A 26,876-nucleotide genomic window follows, 5' to 3' on the forward strand; every position below is an offset into this window, starting at 1 on the left:
CAGTGACTCTTTTTTAGGTCTCTTGCTATGTTTTTTAATTTGAGGTATACAGTTAAGTTGGGCCTCTATTATGGTGTCTTTAAACTTATCTGCTATAAAATGACACAGAGCCCCTGAAGTCCAAGGAATTACTCTAGTTTACATTAGCAGAAGAGACGGCTCTAATTTGTCATTAGCAAAATTGTGAAACCAATTTATATCTTCAAGCTTGTAGGAAGATTTGGGTAGACAGGCATAGGGCTTTATTTATGAATGCTCATTTGGTAGCTATTATATAAAATACCTTCTCAATTCTCATATAATGTTAGTATATGTTTTCGATATGAGTTAAAAAAATTAAAAGAATCCTCAAAGGATGGAAGGGCTGCTGATTGCCAGATTATGAGAATGGAGGCAAAATAACAAAGCTATAAGAACAGTCATACTAGGTCAACCAAAGGCCCATCTAGTCCAGTATCATGTCTGCTGATAGTGGCCAATAGCAGATGCCCTAGAGGGAGGGAACACAGGAGATAATCATCATGTGATCCCTCTCTTGTCATCCATTTAGAGACAAACAAAAGCTAGGGACACCATTCCTATCCATCTTGACTAAGAGCTATAGATGGATCTAACCTCCATGAATCTATCTCTTTTTTTAACCAAGATAAAGTCCTAGACTTCACCACATCCTCTTGCACAGACTTCCACAGACTGACTGTGTGCTAAGTGAAGAAAAATTTATTTTTGTTTGTTTTAAACATGCTGCCTATTAATTTTAATTGGTGACCCCTAGTTCTTAGGTTATGGGGAATAAGTAAATAACTTTTCCTTGTTTACTTTTTCCACACCAGTCATGATTTTATAGACCTCTGTCATATCCCCCCTTAGTCTCCTCTTTTCTAAGATGAAAAGCCCAAGTCTTTTTAATCTCTCTTCATATGGCACCCGTTCCAAACTCGTAATAATTTTTGTTGCCCTTTTCCGAACCTTTTCCAATGCTAATATATCTTTTTTGAGATGAGGTGCCCACATCTGTATGCAGTTTTCAAGATGTGAGTGTACCATGGTTTTATATACCTGCAATAAGATATTCTCTGTCTTATTCTCAATCCCTTTTTAATGATTCCTAACATTCTATTTGCTTTTTTGACTGCTGTTGCACACTGTGAAGCCCCGAAGTCGCTCCGCAGCGTACTCCCCGGGCTCTCACTCCTACGTCCCCGAACCACTTCCCGTAGTCTTTCTTTTAGACATGCTTATCTTCAGTTTCCCTCTCCCTAGCAAGATGGGAGGGGAAGGGGGGCCCGGGCCCACCCACTCTCACGGGCCCCAGCCCAGGGCCCTAAGGGTACGGACTCAGCTTGACCCGACCTGGCTGACGGGGTGTTCCCCCTTAACTCATCAGCCCACCAGTCTTTCCTGACTCTGCCCTGGGCTGCTTCCTTCCCTTCCCATCGTCATGCCCCCGGGTCCAAGTTGCTCACCGTCTCCAATCGGGGACCGCTTGGGGGAACTGCTGGGGATGGATGCGTTGATCGCTCTTCCCGCCGCTTGCCTCCGTCCGCAGTGAATTCCCCCTGTCCTCTCCTCTGACCGGCTTTTTAAATCTGGCGCCGGAACCATGGCGCCAGCACGTCGCGGCGGCCTCGCCCCTCCGTCTGAGAGTCGGCCCGTTGCCATGGTAACACGGCCAGCGTCGTGGCGCGTTCCGGCTGACGTCACCCGCTGCGCCGGAGCTATGGGCGTCTTGCGCGGCTGCCGAGCAACCGGGAGAACGCCGGTGGTTGCCTAGCCTCCCGCCCCACAATGCCTCCTGGGGGGACGCCCCCGCGTTGTGCAGGCTTGCCCCGTCACACACACCAAGTGGATGTTTTCAGAGAACAATCCACAATAACTCCAAGATCTTTATGTTGAGGAGTTATAGCTAAATTAGTCCCCGTCATATTGTACGTGTAGTTGGAATTATTTTTTCCAACGTCCATTATTTTACATTTATCAAGATTAAATTTCACTTGCCATTTTGTTGCCCAAACACTTCGTTTGGCGAGATCTTTTTGAAACTCAAAAGAACACTAGTAGGTATGATTTCCCTTTACAGAAACCATGTTGACTTTCCCCAAACTAATTACGTTCATCTAGGTGTCTGACAGTTTTATTCTTTACTGTAGTTTCAACTAATTTGCCCTGTACTGACCTACCAGTTAGACTTACCAGTCTGTAATTGCCAGAGCTCCTTTTAAATATTGGCATCATGTTAGCTATCTTCCAGTCATTAGGTACAGAAACTGATTTAAAGGATACGTTACAAACCATAGTTAATAGTTCCTCAATTTCACATTTGAGTTCTTTCAGAACTCTTGGGTGAATAACATGTGGTCCTGGTGACTTGTTACTGTTAATCTTATCAATTTGTCCCAAAACTTCCTCTAATGACACTCAATCTGGACAATTTCTCAGATTTATCACCTAAGAACTCTCATTCGCCACAAGTCATTCTGCATTTCTGATTCCCATCCATGCCCCCCAGAATTGGACAAAAATCCTTTGCTGAATCCAGTCTGCTTCCATGTATGTATTTATTTTGTATTCAAATAAGTAAGTCAGCAAGGTTTTGCTGTTCTTGGCTGAAAACCGGCAAAGGTGCTCTGAGCCCAGAAAATGATTTGTGTTTCAATCTGAAAAGGAAAAATATCAACTTTCCAATTTTCAGGTTAGAGGAGCTATAATTTTTAAAGTATTTATACTTACTGTTCAAGTGAGTAAGTACTCAAAGGCATCATTATGCCCCAGTATTTTAAATGTAAAGTAGGCATATTAATTCTAAATTTATTAATGGGCATTTTAACCAACAGACTCAATGGGCAATTCAAAAATGCATCTAAACATTTTGACTAAGTCCGTCAGGGTACCCGATTAAATATTTAATAACAATAACTAGAGATTAGTGGAAAATCAGTTTTTCCATCCCAGGAAAATTTTTGAGATTCTGGAAGACTTTCCATCCCACATCAGAACAAATGTCATACCAGGAGTGAAGCTGACCGGACTCTTGCTGTCAAACTGGGATCCATGCAAAGTTCATAGAAATCTAATCAATCTCACAAAATATTTTTGACAAAGTTCACTCTGAATTTTTTCAACCATTTCTAATAACATGATGATTATTCTTGATGTCTATGAACTCTAGATGCAGTGCTAGGAGTGTCATCCTGTTCTCACTGAAATACCTTAATTATCTATTTAAAAGACTTATTAATAAAACAAATCTGTTCTTTTCCAAAATTTTCTCCTGCTTTGAAACTAAGTTTCAGCCCAGACTGATATATATAAATTATCACTGTAAAAGAGTTGCCAAATAGTTCAGTGGCAGCATAATACCTGTCCAGAAGTCGAAGCGTGTTTCTCATTTTTTAGGATAGTCTTCATGGTGAGGCCATATAGAGCAGTGGTACGCAATGTATGGCTCACAAGACACATATGGCACACTTAGAAGCCAAATATGACTCGCAGCTCAAGCTCAGCCCCCATGCACTCCAACCATAATCCAGCCTCGCATACCAGCAAGATTGGAGCCAGTGCTGGCTTTTTGGGGGAGGGAGAGGTGGAGAAAGCCCCGAGATTTGCTGTATGATTGGGGAAGAAGACAGAGCCAGAGCGTGCTCCTCCTCCCCCTTCCTTTACCCCAGCTGCAGAACACGTGCGCTGCCTTGAGGCTTTTCCCATTGTTCCATTGGCCAAAATCTGGCAAATGGAGCAGCAGGAACTCATACCTGGGACAGGAAACCTTAGAACAGCATGAGGTGCAAAAAGCAGATCCAGCCACCATCTTGCTCACAAAGGAAACACTGCTGCCATGGCCATGTGCACACTGCTCCGTGCACTGCTCCACCCCTGCCTTGTACCACCCATGTGCGCCATGCACTCACACCTGCTGGAGAACCCCATGGGGGCAGCTGAAGTCTGTCACAGGCCTGAGCACCTTCTTTCTGATGCCAGTGGGCTGGATCCTGGCCAGCCTGGAGAGATACAAAAAGCACAGCCAGTTCCCATCCATGCCCAGACCCACCAGCCAGATTCCCTGCACTCCTGGCAAGGTGTGGCTTCCATTCCACACTGGGCCCTTGGGATGCTAACTTATGCCATAACCCATGTGGCGCAGTGGATAGCTGACACGTGGGAGTGACTTGTATCTGTTTCAATGAATAGACCCTATTACAGACACTGGGGGAAAAAAGTAAGTGCCACCCAGACCAGGGGTGGGCAATAATTTTAGACAAGTGGCCCGTGGCCACTTCACTAATTTTTGAAATGGCCGTAAACCACCACAGAAGGGACAGGGCCTCTTGCAGAATGGGCGGGTTCAAGACACTTCCGTACTCCCTCTCACGCTGACCCTGATTGGCTAGGGGGTGGGGGAATGGCAGGGCATCCCCTTTGCCCACTCCTGGCCCAGACCTTGCATCCCTTGCCCCTTGCCTGTGACCTTGCACTCCCATCCTGCTCCTGCACCCTTCTCTGATGCCAGATACCCTATTCCCAGCCCATTCCTGCACCCTACCTTCCACCCAGATCCTGAACCCCCATCCCTAGCCCACTCACTGGCTGTTCTGTCCTGAACACTGGACCTCTCGTTTTTGGCCCCACCCCAGAGCCTATGGGGGGCCCACAAAATCCACTAACTCTGGAACCCCAGAAGAGTTCATCTGGCCTGAGGCCTGGAACCTCAGTCCTCCCTTTCCCTCCCTTCCTCCCCCATGAGCATGGAGCACCAGCGGAGTGTGGTATCTGTGTTGGGGGACACATCAGTAAGGATTAGAGGTTTTTGGAGGGATGTTTTTTTTTGCTTCTCACTTGTGTAGTCTCCCCAACTGATTTTTCTGAGGGTCAGTGGCTCTCAGAAGTCCCAAGGTTCCCCACCCCTGCCATAAAAAAGACAATGTTGAAACCTTTTGTGTTGAACATATTTTAGTTTATTTAAAAATGAAGCCTGGACAAAAAGCCCCCAATTGGGATCCAGCCCCCATCTGGCTGCAGTGTCATAACACTCCTGCACTTCCTCTAGGTCTCAGCCTGAGTCCATCATACACCCAAGCCCCCTGCCCTGAGCCCCCATATTCGCCAACTCAGACTCCTGCACCCCCACATACGCCCTCTGCCAAAAGATTGACAGAAGACAGCCTGAATGAATCTAGATTTGACCAGTCATGCTGTAAACTTCAAAGAAATGTGTGAAAAGATGTAGCAGCAGAAGTCCCATTAAGTAAATCTGTGAGTACAATGTTTCATTTATGCAGTTATTAATCACTATGTCAATTATGTCAATTATAGTAAGTTGTGCATTTTGGAGTCATACAAATGGGCACTCTTTTATGGCTCATTTTGACCACTCGTTCTGAATTTTGGTTTAATTTGGCTCTTTGGTTTGAAAAGGTTGCCAACCTCTGATATAGAAACATAGACTCTTAGGTTGGACGATACCTCAGGAGGACATCGAATCCAGCCCCCTGACCAAAACAGAACCAACTCTAACTAAATCATCCAGCAGGGTTTTGTCAAGCCGGGACTTAAAAACTTCCAGGGATAGAGATTCCACCACCTCTCTAGGCAACCCATTCCAGTACTTCACCATCCTCCTCATGAAATAGTTTTCCCTAATATTCAGCGTAGGCATCCCTGTGACGACGCGTCGGGGTTTTCCCATCTCCTGCACCCCGAAATGGCATGAACAGACTTCACCAGCCAGTAGAATGGAGGTTGTTTATTGTTCCTCCAGCACAGCGCAGCACAGATGTAATCTGGTTACAGGAACTGGGGCTAAGAGGCCTCAGTGCCCCCCTTGAGATAGGGGAGTCCCAGCCCCCCTCCCCAGCTCCTTCTTCCCTGCCTTCCAGCTAGGAACTCACTAACCCTCTTCCAGCCCTGCCCCCCAGCCAGGGCAGCATTCCACCTTCCTTTGTTCCTCTCCATGGGGGCTGTCTGGCCATACTCGTTTGCATAGTGACTCATCCTCTTTTGCTGGGTCGTGGTACCCACGGCAGCCAGTGGGGGTTACCCCAGAGCCAGCAGCATAGAAACCAGCCAGGTACCCCCCACTACGTCACACTCCCCCACTGTAACTTGAGACCATTGCTTCTTATTCTGCCATCCATCACTATTGAGAACAGTTTCTCTTCTTCCTCTTTGGAACCTCCCTTCAGGTAGCTGAAGGCTACTATCAAATCCCCCCTCATTCTTCTCTTCTGCGGATTAAATAAGCCCACATCCCTCAGCCTCTCCTTGTAGGTCATGTGCTCCAGCCCCTAATCATTTTTGTTGCCCTCTCCTGGACCTTCTCCAACGCTTCCACATTCTTTCTATAGCAGGGAGCCCAGAACTGGACGCAATACTCCAGATGTGGCCTCACCAGAGCCGAATAAAGGGGAATAATCACTTCTCTAGATCTAATGGCAATGCCCCTCCTAATGCCCCTAATATGCCATTAGTCTTCTTGGCTACCAGGGCACACTGTTGATTCATATCCAGCTTCTCAGCCACTGTAACCCCCAGGTCTTTTTCTGCTGAACTGCTGCTTAGCCAGTTGGTCCCTAGCCTGTAACAATGGAGAACTCTGCACTGGTCCTTGTTGAACCTCATCAGATTTCTTTTGGCCCAATACTCCAATCTGTCTTGTCTATATAGAGTATAGGTACAAATACTGAGTGATATCTGACCTCTCCAAGTCACGGATTAAACTCACTTGATTAGATTGTGGAAGTCTGAACGGCTGTTTCAGATGCCCTACTCATCCCTTCTGTCAAAGTCAAAGTAGCCTCCACCACATTTTTTGTGTATCACTAGTATGCCCAGGTACCTGTTCTTTGGTCATGAGTGAAATGAATAAATTTCCAGGTAACATTTGTCCATCTCTCATTGCACCTAAGAATAGAATGGCTATTTCATGTTTGGAAATTTAAGTATAGCTAAAGGATGGGATTAGATATAGCACGAGTAGTTCACTGCTGTGATTAACAAGCAATGACAGAATTCTAACTAAATTATTCTACCTACCACTGTTAGTCCCTCCTTTTTAAAATCACTAAAAAAAATAATCATATAACAGATCAACTTACATATGCTAAGATCCCCTCCAGAATGGAGGCAAAAACAGAAAATCATTCAAACGTATCAGGAATATATACTGAAAATAGTTAGAGGAAGAGGAAGCATGTGTGAACTATGATCTTCATGCAATTTGTTCAGAAGCATAAAGCAGTTTTACATGTTACCTGCATTTTGTAGAAATCTCTTCCAATTAAAAGATGCACTGGGTGTGGTCATAATTCCTGGATTCAAAGGGAAAAACTACATCATGATTTATTAGATGCAGGGTGGTAGAACTATAGTCTAGAAGTCTTGCACTGAGTGAATAATGTCTTTGTCAAATACTCTAAATCACACTTGCAATTGCTCCCATTTCAAGCTTTTCCTTTCCATCTACATTTCCTCACCTAGAATTTCTATAACGTTTCATTTCATTGTTCCAGTTTAGATTCCAGTATTTATACTTTGAGCCAAATGAAATCAGAGGGTGCAACTCCTAGGAAGTCCACAGAGTCAGACCTATTTGCATAAATGTTGGCTTGGTCTCTTAATACTACAGTAATTCCTCATTTAACATGTGCCCGCTTAACATGTTTTTGCAATAGCAAGATTTTTTTTTTTAGGGAACATTTTTTGAATGACACGACCATCCCCGGAATAACACGATTTCCCCAGCCGGCCCATTGCCGGTGGCTGCGCAGGGTTTCCCCTGCCTCCCTACAAAGTGGCGGAGGGTTCGCCACTCACCACGCTGTTTCCCAGCGACCTCCCCCCTCGCCGGACGCAGTGTGGGTCCCAGCAGACCCATCACAGGGTCATACTCCAAACCCAATGCCCTTCCCCTCTCTTCCCCTTCACTTCCCCAGAACCAAACACCTTCCCTCCCTACTGTAACCTAGTGCCCTTTCTCCCACAACCTTATGTCCCGGTCCCAACAGACACCACCGCTTGAAACGCAACCCCCACCTTTTCCATAATTTTCAATGGTAAAATTGACACCGCATAACACGTTTTCACTTACCACGATCATTTTCTGAAACTTATCTATAGTGTTAAATGAGGAATTATTGTACATTGTTGCCTGGGCATCTCATATGTAGATTTTACTTGATAAAATCATCTGAATTGTTGTGACACAAATACCAAAGTATCATGGAATAAAATATCATGTCCAAATCTTTTGATGTCACTACCAAATTATATGAATTATATTAAATTATATTTTATTTTTCCAATTTACAATTGGTTAGTTTAGGCAATGAGAGCAGAAGCTGAAGAAGCAACATTTAAAATGCCAAGCTAGATCTTAATTTGTATTAATATACTTAGATGGCACTATAGATGAAGATAGTACTTTAGAAACAGCATACACCACATTCCCTGCATTGATTGTCCTACCAAGATTTAAAAAAGATAGATAGATAGATAGATAGATAGATAGATAGATAGATAGATAGATATTATTTGTGAGCCTCTGATTTTGTGGCTCCAACTTGAGGCATGTTAAAGGGGCCTTATTTTTCCAGAATGGATACTTAGCACTTTCTGAAAATTAGGCAAAACGAGCTTGATGCAAAGTTCATTGAAGTCTATGAAAGACTCTTGTTGACTTCACTGTGCTTTTGGTCAAACCCATGAATGTGTCATGTCGAGCAGCTGAAACATGAGTCACCCAAAATCAAGAGTTCACGTGAAAATCTAGGATCTGAGGTGAAATCCTGGTCCACTGAAGTTAACAGCAAAACTATCTTCAGTGGAACTAGGCTTTCATCCTATGGCTGTTTCAGCAAGACTTTTGTATCACCAGAAAAATGTACATAAGTAGGCGTTACAAGGGTATTCGGTAGCAAACTTCAAAGCAAGCACATACCTTACAGAATATTTCAAAACTTACCTTGAGTTTGGATGTATATTTTGCTTCTAGCACCTGGCTTTAAAGAGAAGAGAGTAAAATAATGAATTTGAAAAACTGTTCAGACTCACAATAATATAATGCAGTAAAATGCTCCACTGCATAGTTGCCCTTTGAGTACTGAGAAGAGACCAGCTGTATATCTAATTTCTAGTGGGTTTTGACCATTAGAAAGGAACACTTTTGCAAAGTCAGTGATTTAAATAGGTTTAATCAATTTTTATAGTATGTACCAACTAAATTTGCAATTTGATACAATTACCAGATTAATATAAAACGTATTTTTTGGCTTATGCCAATGACATTTTTGTTTGCTCACTGTATGAAGAAACAGAAAACTATGTTCTTAAAAAGAACTCTCTGCAGAAGGCTGTAGTTTCCAAAAACACAGGAACTCGTAGAAAAACATTAATTGGTTTTATCTTTAAAAAGGACTTTCAAATATACCAGACAAAAACCAAAACTCCACTTATCTCTCATACCATCTTTTGTCAAAGATCACTGTTGAATATATATGGACTTATAGAATCATAGAATCACAGGGCTGGACGAGACCTCAGGAGGTCATGAAGTCCAGCCCCCTATTCAAAGCAGGAGCAACCCTAACTAAATCAACCCAGCCAGGGCTTTGTCAAGCTGAGACTTAAAAACCTCTAGAGATGGAGATCCTACCACTTCCCTACATAACCCATTTCAGTACTTCATCACCCTCCTAGTGAAATAGTTTTTCCTAATATCCAGCCTACACCTTCCCCACTGTAACTTGAGACCATTGCTCCTTGTTCTGCCATCCGTCACTAGCTATGTGTAGACATTGACAAGCATAGCTATTTGGGAATAACTCCCCTCTGTAGACACTACTCCATTTCGAGAGTCTCTGGGTTAGGCTAAAAGAGGTTAAAAACAAGAGTAATGTCATGCTAGGAGTCTACTACAGGCCACCTACCCAAGTGGAAGAAGTGGATGAGACTTTTTTTTTAACAACTAACAATATCATCCAAATCCCAAGATTTGGTGGTGATGGGGGACCTCAACTATCCAGATATATGTTGGGAAAATAACGCAATGGGGCACAGACTATCCAATGAGTTCTTGGACTGCATTGGAGACAACTTTTTATTTCAGAAGGTTGAAAAAGCTACTGGGGGAAGCTGTTCTAGATTTGATCCTAACAAATAGAGAGGAACTGGTTGAGAATTTGAAAGTGGAAGGCAGCTTGGGTGAAAGTGACCATGAAATCATAGAGTTCACAATTCTAAGGAAGGGTAGAAGGGAGAAAGCAAAATAGAGACAATGGATTTCAGGAAGGCGGATTTTGGTAAGATCAGAGAGCTGATAGGTAAGGTCCCATGGGAATCAAAACTGAGGAGAAAAACAACTGAGGAGAGTTGGCAGTTTTTCAAAGGGACATTTTTAAGGGCCCAAAAGAAAGCTATTCCGCTGCATCGGAAAGATAGAAAATATGGCAAAAGACGGCCTTTGCTTAACCACAACATCTTGCATGATCTAAAAAAAAAAAGAAGTCATATAAAAAAATGGAAAGTAGGACAAATTACAAAGGATAAATATAGGCAAACAACACAGGGATGCAGGGGCAAGATTAGAAAGGCAAAGGCACAACATGAGCTCAAACTAGCTACGGAAATAAAGGGAAACAAGAAGACTTTTTATAAATACATTAGAAGAAAGAGGAAGACCAAGGACAGGGTAGGCCCACTGGTCAGTGAGGAGGGAGAAACAGTAACAGGAAACTTGGAAATGGCAGAGATGCTTAATGACTTCGTTTCAGTCTTCACCGAGAAGTCTGAAGAAATGCCTACCATGGTGAATGCTAGCGGGAAGGGGGTAGGTTTAGAAGATAAAATAAAAAAGAAGAAATTAAAAATCACCTAGAAAAGTTAGATGCCTGCAAGTCACTAAGGCCTGATGAAATGTGGCCTAGAATACTCAAGGAGCTGATAGAGGAGGTATCTGAGCCTCTAGCTATCATCTTTGGAAAATCATGGGACACAGGAGAGATTCCAGAAGACTGGAAAAAGGCAAATATAGTGCCCATTTATAAAAAGGGAACTAAGAACAACCTAGGAAACTACAGACCAGTTAGTTTAACTTCTGTGCCAGGGAAGATATTGGGGAAGTAATTAAGGAAATCATCTGTAAACACTTGGGATGCGTCTAGACTGGCAAGTTTTTCCTCAAAAGCGGCCACTTTTGCGGGAAAAACTTGCCAGCTATCTACACTGGCCACTTGAATTTGTGCAAGAACACTGACGATCTAATGTAGGATTGTCAGTGTTCTTGCGCAAATACTATGATGCTCCCGCTCAGGGATAAGCCCTCTTGTGCAAATGCTTTTGTGCAAGAGGGCCAGTGTAGACAGGTAAAAACTGTTTTGCGCAAAAAAGCCCCGATGGCGAAAATGGCGATCGGGGCTTTCTTGCGCAAAACCGAGTCTAGATTGGCACGGACGCTTTTCCGCAAAAAGTGCTTTTGCGGAAAAGCATCCGTGCCAATCTAGACGCTCTTTTCCGCAAACGCTTTTAACGGGAAAACTTTTCCGTTAAAAGCATTTGCGGAAAATCATGCCAGTCTAGACACAGCCTTGGAAGGTGGCAAGGTGATAGGGAACAGCCAGCATGGATTTGTAAAGAACAAATCATGTCAAATCAATCTGATAGCTTTCTTTGATAGGATAACTAGTCTTGTAGATAAGGGAGAAGCAGTGGATATGGTATACCTAGACTTTAGTAAGGCGTTTTATATGGTCTCACATGATATTCTTATCAATAAACTAGGCAAATACAACTTAGATGGGGCTACTATAAGGTGGATGCATAACTGGCTGGATAACCATATTCATAGAGTAGTTATTAATGGTTCACAATCCTGCTGGAAAGGTATAACAAGTGGTTCCGCAGGGGTCTGTTTTGGGACCGGCTCTGTTCAATATCTTCATCAACGATTTAAATACTGGCATAGAATGTATGCATATTAAGTTTGAAGATGATACCAAGCTGGGAAGGGTTGCAACTGCTATGGAAGATAGGGTCATAATTCAAAATGATCTGGACAAATTGGAGAAATGGTCTGAGGTAAACATGATGAAGTTTAATAAAGACAAATGCAAAGTGCTCCACTTAGGAAGGAACAATCAGTTTCACACATACAGAATGGGAAGCGACGGTCTGGGAAGGAATATGGCAGAAAGAGATCTAGGGGCTATAGTGGACCACAAGCTGAATATGAGTCAGCAGTGTGATGATGCGGCAAAAAAAGCAAACATGATTCTGGGATGAATTAACAGGTGTATTGTGAGCAAGACACGAGAAGTCATTCTTCCGCTCTACTCTGCGCTGGTTAGGTCTCATTTGGAGTACTGTGTCCCGATCTGGGCACTGCATTTCAAGAAAGATGTGGAGAAATTGGAGAGGGTCCAGAGAAGAGCAACAAGAATGATTAAAGGTCTAGAGAACATGACCTATGAAGGAAGGCTGAAAGAAGTGGGTTTGTTTAGTTTAGAAAAGAGAAAATTGAGAGGGGACATGATAGTAGTTTTCAGGTATCTAAAAGGGTAGTCAAACACTGGAATAAATTGCCCAGGGAGGTTGTGGAATCCCCATCTCTTGAGATAGTTAAGAGTAGGTTAGATAAATGTCTATCAAGGATGGTCTAGACAGTATTTGGTCCTGCCATGAGGGCATGGGACTAGACTCGATGACCTCTTGAGGTCCCTTTCAGTCCTAGTATTCTATGATTCCATGATTTCCAAAAGTGTTCTGGAATAGCTATACAGTGCGGATATAGCAGTTTCCACCAGGAGACAAAGCGTATATGTTTAAAGAAGAGCTTGATACTTCATAACCTTCCTTCTCTCCAGAATTGATTCTAGAGCAAATCAGGCCGTATAATATGCATTTTACCTTGAAAACAGCAAAGTAAGCCTTTAGTCAAGAAGTAAACTCAGGGCCTCTGAGGGGTCTCCCTCATCAGCATGGGGCCTAAGTACCAGGTACCATGTAGACCATCTTACCCATCCTATTTTGGAGGATACTGGTCTCAGAACTGTAGTACTTTAGGGCTGCAGGGATGACTAGTGCTTGCCTAAATAGTTCCAACTATTATCACGAGGAGTTGCCCAATGGAGCAGAGAGTCCCTATATTACCCAGAGTTTAGCATCCTCAGATAAAAGCAATTTAGGATATCCACCTCTATCAGCAGACTGTGACCCAGTACTTGTTTTAGGAGACAGTCCCAATTCAAAACCAATGTGAAACAATTGCATGTATTGTTTTTCAACTTTGTCCTACGTGACTGGCCCTCTCCACTGCTGAGTCACGACATTCTCTTTCAATTACTCAAACAATCCAGTCAAAGGGATAGGAAGCTGAAGTGGAAGTCGCTTAAATGGACATTTCACAGACACTCTGCAGTGGACATTTCACAGGCGCTCTGCAGACAAACACTAGTTCTGCAATTAAAGGGAAAAAGGTCTATCCATAGGCATGAGCTGCACCCTACAGATCCTGTATGAACTCTAATTCCATAAGATCTAATCCTCCTTACCCTCATGGCCATACATCAGTTCAAAGGGTGAGAATCCCAAACTGGGATGTGGACCATCTCTATCGGCAAACGGCAACTGCTGCAGAACCAGGTCCCAGTCATTGGAGCATTCATTTACAAATGTGTGTATCATGGCTTGCAAAGTTACATTAAATCTTTCCACTAGGCCATCTGTTTGAGCATAGTGAGAGGAAGTGGCAAGTAGGTGTTTCACCTCATGAGCTTCCCAGAGACATTTCATGGTCTCTGCCAGAAAATGAGTTCCTAAGTCCATAAGGATTTCTGAGGGTCATCATACCTTAGTAAAGATCTGTTAGTGCCTGACACACATTCATGTCTGTAGCGTCCCCTAAAGCTACTGCTTCAGGCCATCATGTGGCAAAATCCACATGAATCAGTATGAACTGTTTCCCTCTGGAGGTCTTTTTAGGGAAAGGACCCATAATATCCACAGCTACTTGCTGAAATGGGACCTCTAATATGGGGAAAGGCTGGATAGGTGCCTTGACCTGTTCTTGGGACTTCCCCACCTGGTGGCACACCTCACAAGTTCAGACATAGCTAGCCACATGCTTGCCCACTCCCTTCCAGTAGAATGACCTTCCCAACCAGTCTTTGGTTCTGTTGACTTCAGTATGGCCACTAGGGTGATCATGGGATAAGCTGAAAAGGTCTTTTCTGTATTTAGTTGGATCTACCAACTGCCAGTCTTCCTTGTGCTCCCCAGAAAGAGTCTCTCAGTATAAAAGTCCTCTTTTGACTGCAAATTTGGCTGTTAGAAGAGCTGAGAGGTGGCAGGTCACTTCTGGCCACCATCCAAGCTACCATGATGCTCTCGTCTGCTTCCTGTTCGGCCTGGAACTGCTCTCTTGATGTTGGAGTCATCGGTTCCTTGCTGGGTTGTGAACCTGGGCTTGGTTCCTCTGGAAGCGAAGCAAGTGAAGTGGGTATCTCTGCTGGTTAGGAACCACTTTCTGCTGGTGTACTGGGTGGTGCTGAAGGCTTAGGTGGGCTTGTGCAGGTTCAGTTGCTGATGTAGGCTCTGTGGCATCTTTGGTTGATTATTCCAATTCTGGCTCTGGTTCCACCTGGATTTTAGGAACTGGATCCACTGCTGCAGTTGAGGTTGCTGGCCTGGGGTCTGGCTCTGTCACCTCCATCTGTGTGTCTGGTCCTGGGGTGCTTGGGTGCACAGACTAATCCCTGGTCGGAGGCTCAGGAATGGATTTAGGTGTGGAGGCTTGCTTAGGCCTGCTGCAAGTGACCATTCCAACCCTCTGGTCTTGTTTTATGTAGTTGGCTAGCTCTTCTCCCACCATCATAAGAATGGGGTAGTCATCATAGACTGCAAAAGTCAAACTTGCTGCTTGGGTTGTGGTTGAGTTGTAGGCCTGGGAGCCTGTGGACATCATCTTAGGGGACACTGCTTAGAGCTTTGCTGTTCATATTGTCGTGGCTGTGCATAGGTGGGCAGTCTCTGTTTCTGATATAGTGTATACTTCTTGCGGCAGTATGGCAGTGTATACATGCCTAAAGTTCTCAAGGTGGTACGTGAGTCCTTACCGGAATGGAGAAGTTGATCTGTTTTCTCCGCAAACAAACCTTGGATGTCAAAAGGCAAGTCCTCAACCTTAGATTGAAGTTTCCTGGGGACCGCTGACATATGGAGTCACGAAGCCCTGCGCATAACTATAGATGTCGCCGTCGTTCTAGCTGCTAAATCTACCATGTCGAGGGCTACGTTCAGCGCTGAACGGCAAGCCTCCTGGATAATGGCCTTGAGCAGCTGGCGTTTTGTGTCTGGCAGGTGTTCCAGTAGCAGGACTAACTTTGTGTAATTATTGAAGTTATGGCTGGCCAGCAACGTGGAGTAGTTGGCCATTCAAAGGATGGAGGTGGCTGAAGAGTAAACTTTCCGCCCGAGCAGATCAAGGCATTTATTATCTTTGTCCCCAGTAGTTGCCTTGTATTGGAGAGCTTTTGCGCATTGTTGCGCCGCATCCACAACCAACGAGTTCAGTTGGGGATGGGTGAACAGGTATTCCATCTCCGTGGTCAGGACGTAATATTTCTTATCTGCCATTTTATTCATGGGTGGGGCTGTGGCAAGTGTTTGCCAGATGGCGTTGGCAATTTCAAATATAGCCTCATCCAGAGGCAATGTGACCTTGGAAGCATGGGAAGAAGGATGTAGATTGTGCAACAGATGGTGTTGTTTCTGTTGGACTTCTGTGAGCTTCACGTTCTGTGTGTCTGCTACTCGACGGAAAAGGTCCTGGAACTCCTTGAGGTCATCGGAGGGTGACATATCTCCGGTGAGGATGGCGTCGTCCAGAGAAAAGGAAGCCACGTCTGTGGGAGAGAATTGTTATGGTGCCTCTACTTCGGAGACCTGCGGTAGTTCCACGATGGGCTGTTGCATAGGAGATAAATCGCCGGCTGGAGTAGGTGGTCTGGATGCTGCCGGAATGGAGGACCTACTCCTGCCATGAGTGAGCCGTGATGGAGCTGGCGATGGTGACGAACAGATCGACCAGAAACATCGGTCTCGATGGTCGTGATGTGGGTGCCAGCGGTCATCATATCAAGAGTGATATGAGTGTCTGTAGTCATCCCTGTATCTGGAATCCCAAGAATACGAGGGGGATCTCAATGACCTGGATCTGCGGTGTGAGCAGCAGGGAGATGGCGATCAATAGTATCTGTAATAACAGTATCTCGATGGGGGGGAAGATACTGTGTCTTGGTCGTCGGCAGTGTTGAGGTGTAGGCGGCAGCTTTGAGGAAAAAACCATCAGTCCTGGGCTTACTGGCAGTCGCCCACTCGTCGAGGAGGGGGACACCTGCATCGGGGTGTAGGTGGAGAAGCACTTAGTGTGGAGATCCTCCGGGAATATGATGGAGTTGGTGAGTGTCTTAGCGGTGCCGGGGATTCCAGGGCCGCATGTGATGACGTGGTGTGAAGATGTGGTCGGGATGTTGGTGCCGACTGCGTTGTTTGTACTGATGACGGTGCACGTTCTGGCAGCGTTGGCCGTCGGTGCCTGTGCAGAGCTCCCGTGCTGTGCCGTCGATTCTCACGGTGCTGGCCTCGGTGTCGAAGCCCTGGGCACCATGAGCACTACTGTAGTCAGTGCCATTGTGGGATCAGATGCTGGAGGTGCTGGGGCTGGCCGCGCCGGCTGAGGTGCCCGGTCGGCTTCGGCGCCACATGCGCCATTGAGCTTGGTGCCGATATACTTCGGACCGGTTTGTCTTTGTGCTGCTTTCGAGCTGCCACTTTATAAGAGATGCCCGGCTTGTCCTCGGAGCTCACCCTCACCGCTGGCAAGGAGCGCGATGGAGAGCGACTTCTTCAAGAGTTCATTGCCACAGGGGAGGGCTGACGAGATACAGCCACTTGTTCTTCAGCCCCTGTCTGTGGGTGGAGTGCCTTATCAAATAAGAGCATTTTGAGGTGCATTTCACAGTTGCGCCATGCTCTCACTGTCAGCTTTGAACAGTGCTGACATTTTTGAGGAATGTGGCCTTCCCCAAGGCACCTGATGCAGGAAGAGAGCCCGTCTGAGGCGGGCATAGAGTCCCGGCATGTCAGGCACTTTCTGAAGCCTGATGAGCCAGTCATGGTTAAGAACAAGAAATAACAATAAACCATTCTTACTAAAAGCCACATGTGCCAAGAGCCCCAGATATGTGTTTGGGTGTATGTGCATGCGTGCATATTATGTGACAAACCTAAGCCAGCAGTCTGCCACACACTGGTGGAAGGCAGGTAAACAGAGCACTGGATAAGTGGTTTTCTCTTTCCAGAGTAAACTACTAGGCTGTGTCTAGACTGCATCCCTTTTTCGTAAAAGGGATGCAAATTAGACATATCGCAATTGCAAATGAAGCGGGGATTTAAATCTCCCCCGCTACATTAGCATAAAAATGGCTGCCGCTTTTTTCCAGCTCGGAGCTTTGCAGGAAAAAAGCGCCAGTCTAGATGCGGATCTTTCGGAAAATAAAGCCTTTTCCGAAAGATCCCTTATCCCTCATTTTAAGATAAGAGATCATTTTAAGTGGGATAAGGGATCTTTCAGAAAAGGCTTTATTTTCCGAAAGATCCGCGTCTAGACTGGCGCTTTTTTCCGGCAAAGCTCTGAGCCGGAAAAAAGAGGCAGCCATTTTTATGCTAATGAAGCGGGGGAGATTTAAATCCCCACTTCATTTGCAATTGCAATATGTCTAATTTGCATCCCTTTTACGAAAAAGGGATGTAGTCTAGACACAGCCCTAGAGCCTGCTGCAATAAAATGAAAGCAGGAAAACACCTGGGGCTAATTAACTAGATTGCTCCCTCAAGCAAGTCACTCAACACCTGCAACCAGTTACAGCCAGTGGAGTGGTTTTAAAAGGCCTCCCATAGGTAAGGAGAGGGGGAAGACAAAGGGTGACAGACCGGAGGGAGAAAAGGGAGGAACAAGAGGATGCTGTGTGTGAACCAGAGGGAGATATTCTGGAGGGGCTGTTTAAGGAAGTGGCCCAGGGAAAAAGCTGCCAAGTCAGAAGGAAAAACAACCTTGACTGCTGCTGCTACTGTAGGGGCCTTGGGCCAGAACCCAGAGTAGTGGATGAGCCCTTTCCCCCCCAAACCTTTCCCCACGCCAAGACAGCCTGTCCCAAGAAGAGAGACCAGGACTATCAGAGGGTTTTCACCCCAAAACCGTGGACTAGCCTGTGATGAGTATCACTCACTAAGCTGTGGCCCCTGCCTCCTGTAAAGAGAAAAGGGTGTATAGGACCAAAGCAAGTCTCTGAGCCTAATATTATCAATAGCGTGAGACCCATCGGGCACAGCCAGAACTTTGCCACAATTATGCTCTGCATACTGATTGGACTTTCTTTGCTCAGTATGTGTTCTTTCCATTGCCTTGAAATAACCATAACTCCTTAGGATCTAGTATGTCACTTGCTTAACAACTAAATTATAAACCAAATGAGTGTCCAAAAATACAAAGATAAGCATATGTCAGAAGATTTTAAGTTATGCTTTAAAGTGGAAAAGGTAATAAAGAACATATTGTAACCTAGACTATTCAGGATCAAAGCTCCTGTGGAGAGCCACCACCCCAAACAACAGTTCTATGCTGTCACCAAACTAGGCATTCTTGTTGAAACCAAGATTAATATATGGGGAACTGTAAATTAAATTGAGATTATGAAAGGTTTGTGGTTTTTCAGGATTTAAACCTCTTTGTCCATGGTTTCATTTATTAAGGATACAGAAAAAACATGATACATATTAGGAGATCTAGTCAGTTCCAATGGGAACAATAAAGAGTGTCCTGTAATAATACATGTTTAAATTGTATCATCTCGTTTAAATAATTTTTAAAAATGTACAAAATTACACCCCTTTATTTAAAATCTGGTTGGGTATGATGTGTGTCATGTTATCAGAGGCAGTAGTGTGGGGTGCCAGGCGAGAGCTGTTCCATGAGGGGAGCCAGTTTAAAAATCAGCTCTCCTCATGGACTGGCTATCTGCCACCCTGCGCTGCCTCTGATACAGAGACAGCGGTGAGGGGTAGCAGCGGCTCTTCTCAATGGGATGGGAGAAGTCTGAGCTCCCAGACCCAGTGCAAGCCAGAACTGAGCCGGGCTGCCTGCCCATCTGGCTCCTAATACTCTTTAAATGCAGAGCTGTAGTGGGGATAGGTCCTGAACCCAGTACAATCCAGGACTGAGCTGGGATGTTGGCCAGCCTGCCAAAAAAAATTACTGGCTGGGAGTGGGGAATGCATGTAGCATACAGCATTAATTTATAAGCTTTTGCTTATTGGTTAATCAATTACACTATTACATGCCTACTGAGTACTTCATAATTCCCAGTATTTGCTAGGAATTTAAATTCTTAAATTACTGATTAACCAATAAACAGCACACTGGAAGAAAGATATAGCTCAGATTAGTATGAAATAATGGATAAGAAATCATAATAGTCTGAGGAGAATAGCAAAGAAAGGTGCTTTTGTATTTCTCAAAGTTTGAAGTTGAAATTTCCATATCCAGCTGTTTTACCTGAAATAACAGTACTTAAGACCCAGCTAATTAAGAGTCTAGGCCTTGGAAGACCCTTCTTTGTCACAGACTTCCTGTATGCTCTTGGACAAATCACACAGCTTCTCTGTGTCTCAGTTTTTCCATCTGTAAAATGAGGATTATAGCACTGCTCTGCCTCACAGGAGTGTGGGAAGGATGAATACACTAAAAAATAGAAAGGCCGGGGTGCACAATAAATTGGCATCAATTCACCAAGGTTAGCCCCTGGTGGGCCTCTGCTGCTATATTTACCTATGCCTCCACTGGTGATCCCCGTATCACAAGAGGAACAGGTAAACAGCAGTGTGGGGGTCTGTCAGGGGTTAACCTTGTCAGACAGGATCCAACCCATGGGCAGGTATTACAACCTGTTGTAAGGAGAGCCATTACTATGGTGATTGGAGCCAAATGTGCCTAAAATACATAGATTTTTCAGAAGCAATTAAATGTCTAATTGCTAATATATTAATGACTATTAGCCAATATTATATGTACCATGATAAAAATGACTTTCCTAAGGTTACTAAGGGAGCCACAGTCAGAACCAGGGTTAGGACTCCAGAGTCTAACTGTACTCTTGCCTTCTATCTTTTGTCCAGCTCTTTGTTTTGACTTTTTCAAGTGTAAACTCTTTGGAAAAGGGAGCATGTTTTTAGATTCCTGTATTAGGTATGTAAAATATCAATTAATTGGCTAATCAAATAATAATTGAAATTTGCATCGACTATTTGATTAGTCGATAAGGGCGCCTCCGCCTTTGAAGTGTAGCAATAGCTCCAAGGCTGACCTCCCAGCTGGCTCTGGTCTGTAGGCAGCATTTCAAAGTGACAGCACCACGTGGAGCCCTGTTTCTGGCCCCGGGCTCCCTGCAGCGTGCTGCTTTGAAGCACTCCCTCCTCTCCCCCCCCCTTGCTGCTTCTTTCTGATAGGGGCAGTGGAGGGGTGGGGGAGGAGTGACTAGTCGACTACACTAGGGTATCAACTATCCAATAAGCATTTGTTTATTGGATAGTTGGATAGTCGTTCACATCCCTAGACTCTATAGTGCCTAGCACCTTGTGGTCATTACTCACAATAAATAATACAATTACTAGACCACACATCTCTTTGGGTGTCCTGCTTTTGTTGTGTTCACTAAAAGATTTAAGTCAATTAATCTTGAAGAAACTATAGACAGCATTCATGTGCATCATTAAATTGTTTGGACATACGGACTGTACCTCTTAACAGTTTTCTGTTGGTGGAGGGAAGGGTGGGGAACCAAATGCCTAAGGAAAATGAGTGCATGCTTATGAAATTTAAAACCTAAGAGATAGCACAGGCAGTTAGTTCCTACTGCTGTTGGGGATTGAAATAAGGGAACAAGTGGAGAAGAGATGGAGAAGAATTGAATTGTTAGAGAAAAATACCCTCCTAAGAAATGCCTGGAGTCAGTCATATTGAAGCTCATTCATTCAGGCTAGCATATGAAAAAATGAAGATTTCCTGAGTTCATCTGCCTAGTGAACAGTACAAGGGATTCCTCTCGCTAGCAGTCAAAGGATTTCTCTTGCTATGTGTAGAACAGTTTCTAAAGGGACTGCTGTTTCAATTAATGATGGAATATTCAGGCCCAGGCTCTGGTACACTGTAGAGGAGACTCCCAAACAAGCTTTCAATAATGGAAAACAATGGTTTCAACCATCTGTATTTGGCTCAAAAATCACTCTCCAAGCAGAAGTGTTGGCTCACATGGAGCAAATGGAGAGCAGAGCTACTTCACCTACATCTTAGGGGTTGTCTCCTACTGAGAAGATGGATGCTACAGCAACTGATCCACTGACAATTTAATGAGTCTAGAAAAGACCTACCAGCAGTAAGTAGATTTAAGCTACATTGATTCAAGTTACATTACTAACATAACTCAAATTGTATCGCTTAGATTGACCTGTCCTTGTGTTATAGATTAGGAGTGTTAAATTTAGATTAACTATCGAATAGCCGATGGTATTTCCATCAACTATTCAATTAGTCGATAAGAACTAGTGCAGCGTTCCACCTTTGAAATGTACAAAGATTGAAAAGCTATGTGGAGTCCAGGGCTAGCAGGGAGCTTCCTGCTGATCCAGGCTCCATGCAGGTACTTCTGCTTTGCAATGTACATGTGTCCCAGCAGGGGTCCCTGCTGACCCCAAGCTCCATGCAGGCACTTCCGCTTTGACTCCCCGCTGACCCCAGGCTCCATGCAGGAGCTTCTGCTTTGAGATGTATAAGAGCACTGCTGGGGCTCTTGTGCATGTCAAAGCCCTGCTGCTGTGCCCCTGCCCAGTCCCACAGAACTGGACCTGGGGGGGGGAAACCAGCTTTTAAGCCAGCTCCCCCCAGTACCCTCTCTTCTTCCCCCCCTTGCTGCCTCTTTGTGATAGTCACTTACATCCCTAGTGTAGACCTGTCGATTAGTGTGTTGACTATCCGATAAGGTTTTGCTTACCAGAGCGTTGACTAGTCACTTACATCCCTAGAGTAGACCTATCCTTAAGCTATGCAGTATGTACTTGTCTTTGAATTTGAGGAACTCTGCCTCCTCATGGTGGGTGGAGGTTGAGGTGGGCCAGGAACTCAATAATGGTACTAACCAGAAGCAATCTTAGTGATCAAACGAGGGCAAAGACTGTAGCTGTTCCCAGTTCCTTGTGCCTTCCACATTCTTAAGCTTCTGTGAAGTGTCCAAGTTCAGGCCTTGTCTACATTTGGCATGGCTCCATCCGGTGGCCAGGCACAAGTGTAGCTGCCCCACTCAAATACTGTTATACGCAGGATAAAGAACACTAAGCTGCAGCCTAAATGGCTCCAAGCAGAGGTTAGCTTTACCATTGCAGTATTCCCTGTAAGTCGGGAATTAGTAGTTCAGGTTATGATGCTGTCTATAATTGAGGGAACAAAGACAAGCCCTCAAACATGAATATTATGGGCTATATCCTCATTTGGTGTAATGTGACATAACTCATTCAAACTAATTAAGATAAACTTATTTACACTAGATTCGGATCTGGCCTGAAGTCTATAAAATTCTTCATGTTCTTCAAAAGGAAAGTGTTACTGAAATGCAAAATATTATATTATCACTATAATGAATACTGTTTCAGGATATAAACTATTTCCATTCAAAACAAATTCATGTTATTAACTTTTAAAACCTTCCCACACATGCAATACAATTACAAAACAAAACACACAAATGACAAATGAGAAAAAAATACACCAAATTCTAGATTACTAGTTTTGAGGTGACTGCTCTACTGCTTTTCTATTTCATGATAATTAGTGGGATTAGTTAAATTATATTCTGGGCCAAATTTGTTCACTAAGAAGGATTACTAACACAAAGCAAAATCTGACAATATTGTAAAGTGTGAGAACCAAAATGTAATTACACTAAAACTATGACTTTAGAAAGAATGCTCAAACAGAAATTATCTAAGAGAATCGTAGTTTTTGCGCAACTTCACTGTCTGATTTATTTGTAAGGCCTGTTTCTTAAACTCCTTTAATTTCAGTCTCTCGCTGAAATTTGTGAATGCCTCTGTAAAAGTTAAACAAATTTACATTTTTCCCTTGTCGTTTACTTTGCCCCTTCCTTTGAGCTATATTTTTAATAGTACAAATTTGGGAAAGTGGTCATATTCACCCGATAGAACCACACAGATTTAAGCTCAATTACACCAAAATTAATGTGGAACAAGATATTTAAGATCATTGTCTCACTCACCTTAATTTATTTCAATTTTAGAGATGGTGATGGCTTTAATTAATTCCTTTTGGACTAAATTTTGGACATCTCAAGCTATCAAGTGGACACACCCACCACACTAAAAATACATGATGAGGCTACTGAACTTATTTCATGTTACTTAAATAATATATCAACATAGAATCATAGGGCTGGAAGAAACCACAGAAGGTCACTGAGTTCAGCTCCTTGCCCAAAGCAAGATCAACCCTAACTAAATCATCCCAGCCAGGACTTTGTCAAGCTGGAACTTAAAAGCTTCTAGGGATAGAAATTCTACCTCCTCCCTAGGTAACCCATTCCAGTACTTCACCACCATCTAAGTGAAATAGTTTTTCCTAATATTCAACCTAGACCTCCCTCACTTCTACTTGAACAACCATTTCTCTACTACTGAGAACAGACTCTCTCCATCCTGTTTGGAACCTCCCTTCAGGTAGCTAAAAGCTGCTATCAGATCTCCCCTCACTCTTCTCTTCTACAGACTAAGCAAGCCAAAATCCCTCAGCATCTCCTCATAAGTCATGTGCTCCAACCCCCTAATCATTTTTCTTGCCCTCTCCTGGACCCTCTCCAATGCATCCACATCCTTTCTGTAATGGGAGACCCAGAATTGGACACAATTCTCCAGATGTGGCCTCACCAGTGACAAATAAAGGAGAAAATAGGGTTACTTACCTGTAATTGTTGTTCTTCAAGATGTAATGCTCATGTCCATTTGAATGAGGTGCACTCACACCACGTGCACGGCTTCTGGAGCACTTTTTCCCCACTGGTACCCATCGGGCCAGCAGGTCACACGCTGGAGTGGCGCCGCTATAGCGGAGCATAAGTACCCCTGCCAGCCCTCTCCCTCCTCAGTTCCTTCTTGCCGGAGACTCCAATGCAGGAGAAGCGGGGAGGAAATTGAATGGACATGAACAATACATCTTGGAGAACAACAGTTACAGGTAAGTAACCCTGTTTTCTTCTTCGAGTGGTTGCTCATGTCCATTCGAATGAGAAAACTTCCAAGCTATCCAACCAGAGGCGGGGTCGGACCACCACTTAGCAAGACAGACACACCTACACATGTCCATAAGCAAGAACCAGAAATGTAATAGAATCACAACCGAACATAACAAAACACAACACAGGAACTCAGGAGAGGTAGGTACAGCGATCATGGAAAACATCAATCTCCTTTTCTTTTCCTTTTTTTTTTTTAAACAGAATTGAACTTAACACAGTGGAAATCAATGCGGCATCCTCCATGGCCTGTTGGGTGAGCACATAATGTTCTGTGAACATGTGGACAGAGGACCATGTGGCTGCTCTACAGATCTCAAGTATCAGGACTTGTGCCCCAAAAGCCACAGACGAAGCATGCGCCATAGTGGAATGTGCTGACACTTGGGGTGGCTCCCTGTGCGCCAGAGTATAGCACTCTCTAATACACGATGAGATCCATACCGATAGTCTTTGGGCTGACACCGGTAGCCCTCTCATTCATTCTGCATAGGCAATACACAACCGGGATGATTTACGAAAAGGTTTTGCTCTATTTATATAAAACACTAAAGCTCTTTTTGCGTTGAGGGAATGCAACGCCTGCTCCTTAGGGGAGCGGTGCAGTTTGGGAAAGAAGACTGGAAGGTATATATCTTGTGACATGTGGAAGGCCAACACCACCTTGGGGAGGAATACCGGGTGGGGGCGCAACCTAACCCTATCTGCAGAAAACACCAAGTACGGTGGTTCTACCGTCAGGGCACGCAGCTCAGACACCCTGTGCACTGAAGTGATGGCCACTATAAATACTACCTTGTGAGATAGGTACTTGAGTGGACAGGATGCCAGGGGCTCAAAGGGAGGACCCATAAGTCTTGTCAGCACCAAGTTGAGGTCCCACTGGAGTACAGGGGCTCTCACCTGCGGGAATAATTTGTCTAGATCTTTCAGGAACCTTTTAATCAGAGGGTCTGTGAACAGTGATCTGCCCCCAAACCCTTCGTAGAACACTGTCAAGGACGCTAAATGTGCCCGCACCAACGATGTAGACAGACCCACCTGACACAGTTCAAACAAGTAGTCTAGCACCACGGGGACAGAGGCCTGGGAGGGGCATACTCCCCTCTCAGAGGCCCAGACTGAAAACCTTTTCCATTTGGCAGTGTAGGACAATCTGGTGGTTGGTTTCCTACTCCCTAGGAGAACCGCTTGCACCCCCTGCGAGCAAGCCTGCTCCGGTTGTTTCAGCCATGGATAAGCCATGCTGTCAAATGGAGGAACTTGACATCCGGGTGGTACAGGATGCCCCCCTCCAGAATGATGTAGGCTAGGGTCACCATCTTGAACCTTGCCTTTCGTATATGTTTGTTGAGATCTCTGAGGTCCAGGATAGGCCAAAGCCCTGCTTTTGGCTTGGGAATGATGAAATACCAGGAGCAAACCCCCTGTCCTCCAGATGGGAAGGGATCCTTTCTACCACTCACTTCTCCAAGAGCATGAGGACCTCCTGCCTGAGGAGAGCCTCGTGAGACGGGTCCCTGAAGAGGGACAAGGAGGAGGGAAGGGAAGGGTGGGAACTCAAGAACGTGATAAGAGTACCCCTTGGTGATTATATCTAGCACCCACCTATCGGAGGTTATAACTGACCAGGCCTGAGAAAAATGGAACAAAAGGTCCCCAAAGGGAGGAGAGATGGTAGGGATTGGTATGTGGTCCCTAAGCGCGCCTTCAAAATGGCTGCTTGGGTTGATGGGAAGGGGGTTGAGTAGCACCCCTGCCTGCATCCGGGCGAGGCCAATAGCGCCTCTTGCATGTACTGGAGCTCGGCGTATTAACAAAGCTGTATTAACAAAGCCCTGAGGTCTATGCCTCAAATAGTCTGGGCGCACAGCCAGGAACTGCGGCCTATTTGTTTGTCTACTCAGCAACTGCCTGCGCTGAGGCGCCGGTGTATGGATATCCAAGGACCTAAGAGTAGATCTGGTATCTTTGAGGCTGTAGTCGGCTTGCCTGCCCCGAGAGGTTCCTCCTCCTCCAGGTCAATGGGCGGCCACTCCAGCCCACTACACTGCCCCTTTAAGGCAAGCCCCATGTCCGCGCCCAGCCTGCTTTCGGGTGGGCAGCCCGAACACGGTCTGCGTCTTTACGCAAGCCCAACCCTGGTTCAGGGTGGGCAGCAAATCCCCTAAGTCCCAATTTGGGGGTCCAGCCAAGCCTGGATCAGAGTGTGGCGACAAACATACATAGTTAGTGTCTACGAAGAGCAGCCAGGCCCTTGGTTCAGGGCATGGCGGCCGTAGCTTAGTCCGTTTAGGAGGCCCAGGCCCTCACTCCAGGCAGAGCAACAAACAAACCCAGGTCCAGGGAGCAGCCCGGCCCTTGTTTCAGGATGGGCAGCAAACAAACACAGTTATAGGAGCGGCCAGGTCCTTAGTTCAGGGCATGACAGCCATTACCACAGTCAGTTAGGGAGGCCCTGGCCCGCAGCCAGGGCGG

General features: G+C 44.9%; 1 protein-coding gene and 1 pseudogene across 7 annotated transcripts in view; both read right to left on the minus strand.

Moving 5' to 3' along the window:
* The window catches only part of GLT1D1 (glycosyltransferase 1 domain containing 1), a 150,966-nt gene that overhangs the window by 81,464 nt on the left and 42,626 nt on the right, over positions 1-26,876 (minus strand). For all 7 annotated transcript variants that reach the window (XR_012895997.2, XM_075898465.2, XM_075898463.2 and 4 more), the window contains 2 exons: positions 8,957-8,993; positions 7,248-7,304 (listed from right to left, as the gene is read on the minus strand). Coding sequence is in view for 6 of the 7 variants with exons in the window: in XM_075898465.2 (XP_075754580.2) it covers positions 7,248-7,304; positions 8,957-8,993 (94 nt within the window). In the remaining variant the exon portion in view is untranslated. The remainder of the gene's footprint in view (positions 1-7,247; positions 7,305-8,956; positions 8,994-26,876) is intronic.
* LOC149520705 (uncharacterized) lies at positions 9,000-17,457 on the minus strand (annotated as a pseudogene).

The sequence above is a fragment of the Pelodiscus sinensis genome, chromosome Z (assembly GCF_052426305.1).
Source record: "Pelodiscus sinensis isolate ZL-2025 chromosome Z, ASM5242630v1, whole genome shotgun sequence".
Lineage (NCBI taxonomy): Eukaryota > Metazoa > Chordata > Testudines > Trionychidae > Pelodiscus > Pelodiscus sinensis.